At 42.8% G+C, this 12,676-nt stretch overlaps 1 protein-coding gene across 5 annotated transcripts; it reads right to left on the reverse strand.

Annotated features, from left to right (window-relative positions):
- Window positions 1–512: 512 nt before the first annotated feature.
- PSENEN (presenilin enhancer, gamma-secretase subunit) lies at window positions 513–11,802 on the reverse strand. Of its 5 annotated transcripts, none has more exons than XM_032964562.2 (4): window positions 11,664–11,802; window positions 9,070–9,151; window positions 5,671–5,775; window positions 513–2,367 (listed from the first exon to the last, which is right to left on the reverse strand). In XM_032964562.2, the coding sequence occupies exons 2-4, from the start codon at window positions 9,128–9,130 to the stop codon at window positions 2,228–2,230; spliced, it is 306 nt and encodes a 101-aa protein (XP_032820453.1). In that variant the 5' UTR covers window positions 9,131–9,151; window positions 11,664–11,802; the 3' UTR covers window positions 513–2,227. The 5 variants fall into 5 exon arrangements, with proteins under 5 accessions (XP_032820453.1, XP_032820457.1, XP_032820454.1 ...); XM_032964566.2 differs by having other exon boundaries at window positions 9,070–9,146; window positions 11,664–11,793; XM_032964563.2 differs by lacking the exon at window positions 11,664–11,802 and adding an exon at window positions 11,458–11,597.
- Window positions 11,803–12,676: the final 874 nt, after the last annotated feature.

Raw genomic sequence — 12,676 nt, forward strand, 5'->3', positions numbered from 1 at the left:
TGGGAAGCTTTCATCCAGCAGTGTATTGACCGTGGCTATTGGTAAATCAAAAACGTGACCGCAATAGGAGGGTCAGGTTTGAAGGGATGCCAAAATTGTAGGCAATAGACACGTACACTTACAGCCCTCGTCAATCCACTGCTGGATGAAGGCTTCCCCACGTTATGGTAGCTATTTTAGCATACTTCACCACGCTGGTCCGTGCGGGTTCAAGGCAGGGGGAGCGTAGAAGTGCAATGGACATTGCTGCAATGCCCGCTTGTCCTGCCAGCCGATAACGCCTGAATTAATGCATGGTGCTGACCAAACGAATGTCTATCCAGGCTTAAACCTGCTGTGCTGACAAAATCTGATGAGATCAGGCACATTCTGGGTGATTTGGTTTGAAAAACTTGAGGCTGCGTTTATTTTTGTGAAGGCAAAACGTCTGGGAAACAAGTCATTTGAAAATGGCATCGGTCCGATGCGTGTCGTTCCAAGTTGCAACTTTAAATTATGACATTTCACAAACATTCAAATGTGAAGCGACTTTATTTGTTCATTGGGAACATTTAATGTCAGTAATGTACACACTTCCGAAAGCCAAGCGTCGATGCGGTCTGTGAAATTCGAACAGCGGAGTAACAACGTTTGGAATTACAAGATCGAAATCGTCCCAATAGGTTTCAGATCGCCAAAAGAAAACACCACGATTGATATCCTGAAAATTAAGAAAAACACAAGCTGTTGGGTGTACCACACAGTATAAACGGACACATTTATGGAATACCAAGAGGACATTTGAGAGTAAAACGCGAAGCATTTAAACTCTTCAACCACGACATTATTCAAGGATTAAAGTACATGAAATGACAAAACATATGGGACGCATTACTTCAAACAACGTGGAAGGTTTTGCAACCGTCTATTAACGTATGCTCAGAAAAGCTAAACATTTAAGTAATGTACGTTTAAGTAATTTCGATGTCGAAAGAGCGTTTGTTCACCCTGTGCCTTTATGCTTACAAGTCTATGCTCCATGCCTTCTCAAACCCACTGATCATCAAGTATGATCAAGAGGCCCTCATCCAACAGTAGACTGCCAAAGAGGGCTGCATATTTACTTGTTTTCTGAAAGAGCATTCGTGAAGGCATGTATAATTCGTCAGTTATTACAAAGCTTCACTGTTATGTATGAACACAAAACACTGCACTGTTTGCAATACTTCCAAGACCATATATACACATTTAATTCACACAGAGTATAAGTTCATTAAGGAAATATAATCCCTTGCAAGGCAGCAAGGCAATCAAAGGGCATTTTTAGCATGCTGGAGTTACCCCTGTAGTAAGCTACTTGGGATATCTGCCAAATCTGACTGGCATCTTACGAGGCCAAATACTTCCTAATCTAAAAAGCACACGTGTGGAAATGCTTCGAATAATAATTATGCTTCGGTAGTATGAACACAAAACATCCCAGTACACAAATATCCACGCCCAAAAGTGCCCAATTTTTCTAATATCGTTTGCATTAAAAAAAAACCCTTGTATACATAAACCCCTATGCATGTTCCCAACCCTGAAGCGGGATTCATCCTTTGCACGAATCTCCTTGAATCTTGAATGCCCATATATACAGCGTGTCCTGGACAAAAATGTGAGCAGATATACGATATCCTGCATATAAATGGGGTTTTTGTTGGGACGCCTACAATTTAACCAAAGCTAAAAAAAGAAAAAAAAGTAGAAAATCGTAGGAACCTATCATTAAAAAAAATGTATGAAAACCTGTGCCGACTGGTTCGCTGCGTCTCTACACTGCGCAAGTAACGTTGTGTGCCAGATATTCCCAAATTGTGCAAGATACTACACAGTAACTAGTCAAGTTATCCTTCGATTCACCACTGGCTCCACCAGACCTGTGAACCAAGTATTTACGATACAAAAAAAATGTAAATTCATATCTCATTATTATATACTTGTGTGAATTTACGGTACGAACTTTTTGAGCGTTCAAAAAAATAGCAGAATGGGATACATTTAGATTTCATGGATTTATGAAAAATAAAACTGATAAACCTGATCACCCCACCACCACCCCTGAATCAGCCCGCTATATTCGAGGACACACTGTTGAGCCAACAAGATGCCAAAAGCCCTCTCTGCAAGTGTAAACGCCCTTATGCGCTCTCGAGGGGGGTGGTGTCCTGCCGCCGGCAATTTGCGGGCACGCCGCTCGCGAACGTCACGGGATGCCGAAGGGGATGGTGAAGGACATGTAGTCGCCCGTGGCTCCCCACTGCGGACGGAAGTGCTGGTAGATGGAGATCCACACAGTGAGGACCACGGTCCAGCCCAGCACACCCACCGCCGAGCGGATCACATCTGCGCACGCGGAAACATTCATGACACGCCGGGCGGCGTAAAACGCAGCGTCGGGAGCGCGACGGAATCTGAAAGGCCACGCGTCTGGACAGAAAAAGTCAGGCGTTTTTATTTTGCACAGAGCACCCCGTCGGTGATAAATCCCCTGCGTGTGTGGCTATGGATTTCTATACGAGTCCACAGGTGTCTATGTCAGTCTGCGGGTTTCTATACGAGTATATGGGTCTGCATACGAGTTTATAAATCTTGTTCGCGAATGTCTACAATACAATGTAGATTTACGCGGCGCATGAATGCGATAAGATCTCAATACACCGCATAAAAACGGTGCAGCACACTTATGTTGCAAAGAGGCAGTCACTTAAAGGCAGAGGAAAAAAAGGTTTTGAACCAGGAGGCACGGATGACTGCGGCAATGGAGTCCCAGGCTTTGAGGTTGACTGTAGCCTTTGGTTAGAAAGCCTTGGGTTGCTGGAGCAGAAGATGCAAGAAGGGGAGTAGAGTGTGATGAGGAGAGGAGATGCGAGAGGTGGGAGAGTGCATAGAAGGGAGTAGAGTGAGATAACAGTTGAGTGGTAGGCAAGGGTGGGTCCATGGATCATCTTAAAAGGACAGCGAGTGCAATCTTAAAATTGATCTGAAATTGAATTGGAAGCCAGGAAGGGTCTGGAGCATTGGGGGCAGCGTGGTTTTGTTTACAGGTTTGGAGTGTGGCAACAACTTTTGGGATCATCAGGAGATGAAGGATTTATGGAGGCCGAGGCACGCCAACGATCGCGTGTCCTGTGTGTTTGTTTGGGGCAGTGCGACGGAGCAATTTTTATTTTAAACCTCTTTCTTCTGTAAGTGGGATGATTCAAAGTCATTGAAAGCACAAAAAACAAGTGTTTGTAGCTTTTAGAAGCTAGAAAAGCGAGTGTATATTCACAAATACCACTTTGATCGTGGTCATAAAAACCCTTAACAAAGCGCGTGCTTTATTTCAAGTTAATCTAAGTAGTTTTTACATCGCTTGATGTCCACAACTATGCCAAATGTTTACAAAGTACTCTAAAATAATGATAGCACCATTCTAAACCTACGCCGCTAATGAAGCATTTCAATGTAAAAAATCTCCTAAACATTGAAAAATACTGGCTCGCCATCAATCGGGTGAGAGTGATTGAAGATGCATCCCAATTTAAATGCGGAACATGAAAATAAAGATGCTTTTATTTTCATTACTACAGAAAACTGTCCCTTGGCTGATATTAATGTGAAATGCACAAATCACATGACAACCAACATGTGCAATGCAAATTAGCCTTGTATAGTATGAACAAACCTAAGCATATGACCAATGTTTTAATAATAAAATAATATATGCAAACACAAGGTCGTCAGATGAAAGATAAAAATTCATAATTATCCCCCAAACGGTATCGTATTAATTATCACCACTAACATTGTATACACTTAGCAAAGTCGGTGTTTGTCTGCGGGGCTGATAGATAACAGAAGGTTGTGCTGAAACTCATTATTTATAACATCTGAATGCATGTGTGAACATAGGGCGATGTTGCGCGTTAGCATACTCCGGTCTGACAATGTCCATTTGTGATGTCCCCGACTGGGACGTGCCGATATTAAAAGTGTGCTCAGCTGTCGCAGAGACATGCACTCATCTACGTTTGCCAAGTACAAAGCTCGTGTCTGAGCCGGTGGATTAGGCGTAATGATTTAAGCTAAACAAACAACGCGCCATGGAATTCACCAAAGTGGTGGATACAAGAAATACACTTTTAGTGTGCATGTGTTATAACATTTGATGTATTTTATTACCTTAAGTATTTTAACAATTTCAATTCAGTGGGCGCCTATATCAATAAACGCAGCCTTTGTGTTTGTCTGCCTTCCAGATGTTATTCTCGCTGTATAATCATGAATCAACATAGGAGTTTTGATATTATAAACATGCACATCAATATTATTGGTTCTTTCGGTAAAGTCACGTAGAAGGGAAACAATAAAATAATGAAAATATAAAACATTAAAATTCTCACGACGTTTCGACTGCAATGCAAGCAATCATCATCAGGTGTGAAAACCACAGCAAGAAAATTTGAAAAAAAGTAGCGTTTTTTTAACGTTAGCACCACGGAGAGCGATTTGGCAGTTATTGAGATGGACGAGTCCATCTATCTTGCTGTGGTTTTCACACCTGATGATGATTGCTTGTGTTGCAGTCGAACCGTCGTGAGAATTTTATTGTTTTATATTTTTATTATTTTATTGTTTCCTTTCTACGTGGTGACCTTACCGAAATAACCAAGAATATGAATCCCTGCAGTCACGAAAGCTTTAAATAAAAATTCAAGTATCAATAGTTATACAACCACTGCTGTTGGTTGCACCTGGCCGTAAAAATTAATATCCAGATCACCCTACCCATAGACTGTAATTCCCAATGATTTATATTTATATTCTTGGGTCTTTCGGTAAAGTCACATAGATGGATTCAAAGAAAATAATAAAAAATAACAGAAAACTACGACGTTTCGATCGCAACGCAAGCGATCGTCTTCACGAAAAGGGCATATTTGTCTTTTGCAAAAGCGATCGTTTAATTTAATGCAAAATTGCCACTTTTCTAAATCATACAAATCCAACGTTCTTACGTCAAGGGCCGGCCTTAATGCATGAACGTGGTCAAAAACGTACACCAGTGCAAGAGGATTGAGGACTTTGCAAATTAGATCAAACTGATTCACCTAAAAAGGCATAGCACAAATGGAGATGGAGCAGTGCAGTGATATGGATTCTGACTTAATCGAAGGGGAAAGTGTACACGACCAGCACTGTGACATATGGGTTTGAATATTGGACTAAAAACCCACAAGAGCAGCAGATGCTGCACACCACATGAAAAACTGACGAGATGCCCAACATGAATCTTGGGGAATACAAGAATGGATTGGCCTTGAAATTAAGCGCTGACGAATAAGGCAAGGATGGTAGAACTAATTTCAGGCAAGCCGAGAGTAAGGCGAGTCGATGGGTTAGGACATATTGTAAGATGAGAGGAAAACCACATCGGAAGGAAGGTGATGAACATAGTAGCACCATGGTGGAGACTGAGAGGCAGGCCTAGAAAGAGGTGGTTTCAAGTGGACAACCAGGATGTGAAGGACTGGAATGGATATGAAGATGTCCCAGTAAAAGGAATGAGTGGAGAAAGACAGCAAGGCAGGCAGACCCCACATAAGTGGGGGAAAAAATGGCATGAAAAATAAATCAGTGTAGACCCAAGGGCCTGGCACTCACACTTTTTGATCTCGGCTTGCTCCTGGTATTGTGGCTTCATGAATGCTTCCTTGAAGAACCAGATGGCATTCACCAGCCAGAGGAAGGGCAGCAGTATAAATCCTCCTGTGTACCATTGCAGAAAGCAACAAAGGATGAACGGACACATCAAGACTACTTGTTCCACTTATCCAGGACATGATTTCATGGCTTGTCACACATCCTTGACCACAGTGTTGTTTGATCACATTCCACCTTGAAAGCTTGGCAAGGTTGGAAACGGTCGGTAATATGGGTAGGGACATAGCTCGGCAAATTAGGGCTTATTTATTTTAAAAAAGATGTCAATCACTCGATTTCGGCTGACGTCACGACTCTGGGCCAGTATTCAAAAATATTCAGTGGAGAGAGAACACCGTGCTCCATGAGGTGTTAAGACAATTTGAGGTCCAATCTGTTCCACGAATGTTCAAATATCCAGCGGACAGAATGATCCATTGTTAAACGTATGCAGCTGGTGTACCAAAACAAGTTTAAACGCTTTCCGTTTTAACATGTTCAGTAGGTTTGGAAATGGCTTTATAAGAATAGCCATGCAAGCCTCGCTGATGCCAAGGCTCTTGAAACTCAATGAGGCTTTCATCGATCCTCCCTCTTTGAAACTAAAATACTGTCAGATGGCATTTAGGCACCCTAAACCAAATCCTTATCCTTTAATTCTTATCCCATAGTGGAATGTTTGGCCTATTCCATTCCAGTGAGTGTTTGACATGTGGGAGGATTTCAGAGTTCATGCACATGTCAATCAACTGCTGGATGAGGGCCTCCACACGCCATGCGGGTCCGTGGGCGTTGACCATACTTCACCACGCTGAAAAATTATGGTTGGTGAAGGCACATAGAAGGACATAAACATGAAAGCATAGTACGGTACAATGGATATCGCTGCACCACCATGGATCCTGCTGCGGGGAAACTGAAGGAAGCAGGGAAATCCTATATATAAAACAGGGTAACACTCAAAGCTCCATGCAGATACTTTTAAGAATAAATTTCCGTTCTGCCTTCTCATGGCTACCACGAGCTTTAAATGTGGTGTATATCAAACCTGGAACTAAAATTCCCATGTCAGCCAAAGTTTGTCCATACAAATGCCACACTTTACATGTACACCAATTGTTTCCTACATGTGAATAAATTACCACATTATTGAATTATTTAAACCCATTTCAAGTGCAAAACATTTAATAAGAAACATGGATACATACCGAGGGGATGTAACAAAACCTCAAATCTTCTTTGGTTCTTTCGGTAAAGTCACGTAGAATGAGAATAACATAATAAAATAACACAATAAAATTCTCACAACGTTTCGGCCACAACGCAAGCGGCCATCTTGCGTTGTGGCCGAAACGTTGTGAGAATTTTATTGTGTTATTTTATTATTTTATTCTCATTCTACGTGACTTTACCGAAAGAACCAAAGAAGATGCATCCTTGCAGTCACGAAAGCTTCAAATCGAAAACCTCAAATGTGAACAAATAAACACAGAGAGATGTGCAAGAGTTTGGATTATACCGAGCGATCAAGTGGAACGCAGGTCAACGAGGTAATCTTTTCCTGTTAAGACAAGTACAGCAACTGGGTTTGGGCAGGATACGTCACGGTAAGGGACGTTAGCTGCCGGAGGAACTAAAAAAACGATTTAGTAGCCACAGCCAAAAGAGGGAAAGCACCCAAAAGGACATCGCTGCAGTTACTGGGGTGAAATGTTACGGTGTGGAAGTGAAGGATGGTGGGCGACTTGGGAAGAGGCCTTCATCCAGTCGTGGATTGGTAATGGCTGATGATGACGACGATGAGGACGATGATGAAATGGAATACATATTTCACAAACAAAAAAAATGAGGACGCCGAAACATAAAAAAAAAGTCGCACATTTAGTTCAAAAGCAGAATTCACTAATTGCTCGACAAAGTAACATGACTGATTTGCATTTTAATCCTAAGTGGGCGGTTCACTCTGGCCGAGTGCTGACCTTGCCTTTGGAATGAATCACACGTTTCATGCGTATTAAGCTGACAGCCGGGATTACCGCTCATATCCCCAAATGCAGAAATCCGAACGTCAGCAAGAGCTAAGCAAACACGTTATGCAAGTGTTTATTGCATGATGTGCAGCGACGGCGGTGGCATCATTCACAGGACAAAGCAACTTTCAAAATAATTTATCCCCATCAGTCAACTTCAACGCATGGGTCTTTTTTTCCCCAGAAAAATTTAGCCAGGATAAATTCATCAATGCCTACAAAGTACAGTTTAATAGCTATCAAGGTACAATTTATATGCTTTCAGTCAATGGATGTTACAATTGCTACAAAAGCTCGACAACTTTGCCAAAAATTACTATGAACAGTCAAAGGAGTGAAAGTGCCCAAGCAGAGGCTCAGTGTGGATAAGCAGCAATGAAATCAGCTGGTGTGCAGGCCTATTACGATTGCTGCATCGTTGGACTGTGAGAGATGGTGACCAGCTTAGGGAGACCTTGAATGTATGTGTTGAATTATTTTGTATAGTATGTAGTAAACCATTCCAACTATGCTCATCCAGCAGTCGTTAGATTATGGCCAATGATGAAACGGCACTATAGTACCACACAAATGAGCAGCCTAGGGTACATCTTGGTGGTGAAACAGTACATAAAATGTAAAGAGCACATCTGTGTTCCCCATTGTGTTGAATTGTGAATTCGCAATAAATGGAAAGTGTGTCGGTAAGGATTTTCCGGAGCACAGAGTTTAGCATGGACAAGGCAATACCCAAACGCGTAATGGAAAACTCATTCATTTAGCTTTCCCCACATTCAGATTGACGTCGGTGTTCTGCAAACCACCGATGGTCTCACTTTCCTTCACTGCGTGCGTAACAATGGACCAGCTGCTTGTGGCATGGTGTGCTAACGAAAATAACCGTGATTGCTTGATCGGGACAGATGCTTCAACCAGTCCTTAAAATACACAACAACAAAGTTTGGATGTACAGAGTTTCTAAACGTGACTACCTCTCAAGATGCAGTAATTCAATTGTGGGCAAATTTATTTTATTGATAGAGGCAACCATAGGCAGAGGGGGAAAAAAAAGAATACCAAATGGGAGGCAATGGATGAGAATGAGCAACCACCGAATGAGTGACGTTTGACTGGAAACTTCAACAGAAGGCCTTGAATGGTGCAGCAGCGTGCATAGAGGAAAGTAGAATGCGATGAGGAGAGATAGGCAAGGACGAGGTGGTGGGATCGAGATGTTGATCCAGCACTGACTGGAGCGAATTGGGGTGACGTGTTCACTTTTATTGGTGAGGTGTCCGCCAACTGAAAAAGAAGACACGGACGTTATTTCACACTCGCGTCGATACCATACCTCTGTAGTATTTCCTGCAGAGGCTGAGCTTGTCTTCATTGGTGACCCGCTCCAGATTCATCCTGAATTAAATGGACCTGCACTACACGGGTGACAATTTAAGCATAAATTAAGACATCGAAAGTAATTGACCATGTCTTGCTGTGCAAATTTGTCAATATTTTAATTTTAAAAACAATACTCTGCATAAAAACTAACCTGTAGTGAGCGCACTGCAATGTGAACTTGGCGACCGAGTTCGTTGAATGGCCACGGCTAAGAAGTGGCAAGCGGTATTCCCACTGTGGTTTCTGGGCCACCACCCCTACCAATCCGTACTGACTAGCGTGTTGAAGAATGGTGGTGAAACAAACCTACAACCGACACACCAAGGATAGTCTTCATTCCGCATTGGATAGACAAAGGGCTGTTCATTAACATTACTTCTATTGTTATTTTTCTTTAAATGACATACAAGCTTATGCTTTCTCTGTAGGGCTTTTGAAAAACAAGTTAATATATTTTTCATTGTGAACCCCCATTAATTGGAAATATATAACCGAAATCATACATCATATACCCACCAAAATCTAATAACAGCGATACAGATTATCTCGCTGGAAATACTGCTTTTGCCTTCATCTTCCAATAATTTTCCCATTGTTATTCAGGCCATGTCACGAGACATTCCATCCTGAACACTGGTATAAAGCAGTAAAAGAACAGACCCAGAAAATGACTGCATATCCACTACTAAATTTTGATTTAAAGCTTTCGTGACTGCAGGGATTCATATGATTGGTTCTTTCGGTAAAGTCACGTAGAAGGGAAACAATAAAATGATGATTGCTTGTGTTGCAGTCGAAACGTCGTGAGAATTTTATTGTTTTATATTTGTATTATTTGGTTTCCCTTCTACGTGACTTTACCGAAAGAACCAAGAATATCTATTACTAAATTCACATCAATAGGCTCGTTGACCAAAGTACCCTGAAAAAATGCGATCTCATCAGGTCTCAGAAGTTAAGGAGATGCGAGCCTGGTTATTCCTCGGGTGCGTGGCCAATTGTACAAATAGCACGTCCTGTTGGGTGCATGGCTGCGAGGTGCCAGGAGTGGCAGTGGCAAATTGACGAGTAGCGGTACACCGTTACACATTTGGTTAGTTGCTTAATTGAAGAATGGCGTGTGGAGCTCTCAAAGTGTATCTTTTCCCTTGTGTGCATTCACATCGGCGAAACACTCACTTTTGTACCCGCAACATATCCCAAATGGAAAGCCTCAAAATGAATTATTAGCGAGGGCTTTCCCAGATAAATTATTTGCATTGTTACTTGGCCTTCTTTATGCAATTGTTAGTTTATCCAATTATCCAATGGTTTGTGCTCGTTTCGCATGATTAAACCGTTTTCATTTATTTGATTCTCTGAGCATTGCCAAAGAAAAATTTGTGTAATTCTTTTTTGTACATTAAGTATTTGGTTAACAGGCTTGAACCACCACAAGGCGACATTTGAAGACCCCAGTTTAACGTGGCTGTCACAACCGCGGGCTAGGACTTTTCTACGAGATCGTCATCGACGTTCCCATTGTGTTTAGTACACCTGGGATGAATCAAAGTCGACTAAGCCAATGAGTCGACACGAAAGTTCTAGACTTTTATTTTTATACTGGAGTTGATTAACCGTACTCGAGACCCCCTTCCAAAAACGTTGGCCAACTCCCTCCCACGAAAGTGACGCTGATTATAAGTTGATGACGTCGCCAGATCCCGCACAATACCTCCCGTCCAGCGGCACACACGGGCAAGAGACCTTATTCCTCACCTATTTTCGTTACTGGGGATTGAGTAATCGAACCTGTTAGGCGAATCGATTACTTCAATTGGAAATGCCAAGTTTCACGCCCCAACTCCCGATGACATTCCACCAATCGATTTAAAAAACATCTATTTCCTTTTTTTATTGGGTCCAACGTGACGGTGAACGTATGCGCCTCTGGCGGGCTGCAGAGGGGGGGAAAGAGGGGGGGTCAAGTACGCCCTGAACAAACTTCCACACACACAGAACAAAAAACAACAGTGACATTAACGTGGGCTTTCTCGATCCACCGCTGGATGAGCCGAAACCGCTTCGCCGTCCGATTCGACATGACGTCAAATCGCCGCGGTCCTCCCTCGACTCTGCCGCTCGCCCTCCTCAGTCTCTGTCGACCCGTAACCACCCCCGCGTCCACAGAGCAAGGCCCTTCACACAGACGACGACGACAATGACAATACTCTCTGGTTCTTTCGGTAAAGTCACGTAGATACCCCCCCCTCTCTCCCCTCGTGAGCTCCTACAGCCAAACTCCCCTTGACTCTCACCTCCCGTGCCCGTATAAAGCAGCAACAGCAGATGTTTTCCTCACCCGAAGACGGACGCTTGTGTTGCGACCGAAACGTCGTGTGTTTTCTTTTATTTAATAATAATTATTTTTTCCTACCTACGTGACTTTAACCGAAGGAAGCAGCGAGCACGCATTTCCTGCGGTGACGAGAAAGCTTCAAATCAACGACGACGATAATAATAACCTCCCCCACCCCGCCTGACAGCTAACTCGTGGCGTTACCGAACCTCTTTATTGAGATAAAGTTAAGCGCAGGCCACCGAGGTGCTGGAGCTTTCACAACGGCCTCGGCCCTCGGTGAAGACGAAATCAGGATGTGGGCGAAGTCTCGCGAGGGGCGAGGTCTCGCGAGAGTCGAGATCTCGCGAGGGGCGAAGTCTCGCGAGAGTCGAGATCTCGCGATAAGACGCGGCGCCTTCTGGAAGATCACGCTTTGCGTTTTATTGGCAGCGGCGGCTTGCGGCCTCTTCCGGTAGAGTTATAAAGGCGCTTCCCCTTCCCGAAGAATCATTCACGTTTTATTGGCAGCTTCTTCGGCTTCCGGTAGCTATGTAAATGTTCTTCAATTTTAAATGGAAGTTTCCTCTTCCGGAATGTAAATTCAGTTTTTTTTATTAGCAGCGTCTTCCGCTTCCAGAATCCAACGGCCCGCCGTTTGATGTCAACTTCTTCTTCCGGAGGAATATTTTTTTTATTGTTTTATTGGCGGATCTTCTTCTTCCAGGAGTGATCTTCCGCGATTGTTATTGTGCATTGGACGGAGCGCCGTGCAGTATTCCACTTCCAGAAGATGCTTTACCTGCGTGTTTTATTGACGTCTACCGTCTTCCAGAAGATGGACATGCATTTCATTTTTTTAAAAAGTAACACAGAGGGTTTATTTTGGGGGGCAGAAAAGGGTTATATCGGGTCAATATAAACGTGTTGTTAAACCCGCCACAGCCAATTAGTAAGGTTTATTCACGAAGTGATGACATCACATTTATCCCGTTTATTTAAGAACGAAACAACAGGAAGATGATGACCTACAGTGAGGGAAAAAAGTATTTGATCCCCTGCTGATTTTGTACGTTTGCCCACTGACAAAGAAATGATCAGTCTACAATTTTAATGGTAGGTTTATTTGAACAGTGAGAGATAGAATAACAACAACAAAATCCAGAAAAACGCATGTCAAAAATGTTATAAATTGATTTACCGAAAGACCCAAAGAATAAGAGGATGTTTACACAAATCTGGC

Source organism: Petromyzon marinus, chromosome 32, assembly GCF_048934315.1.
Source record: "Petromyzon marinus isolate PM22_M1 ecotype Great Lakes invasive population chromosome 32, UKy_Petmar_22M1.pri1.0, whole genome shotgun sequence".
NCBI lineage: Eukaryota > Metazoa > Chordata > Hyperoartia > Petromyzontiformes > Petromyzontidae > Petromyzon > Petromyzon marinus.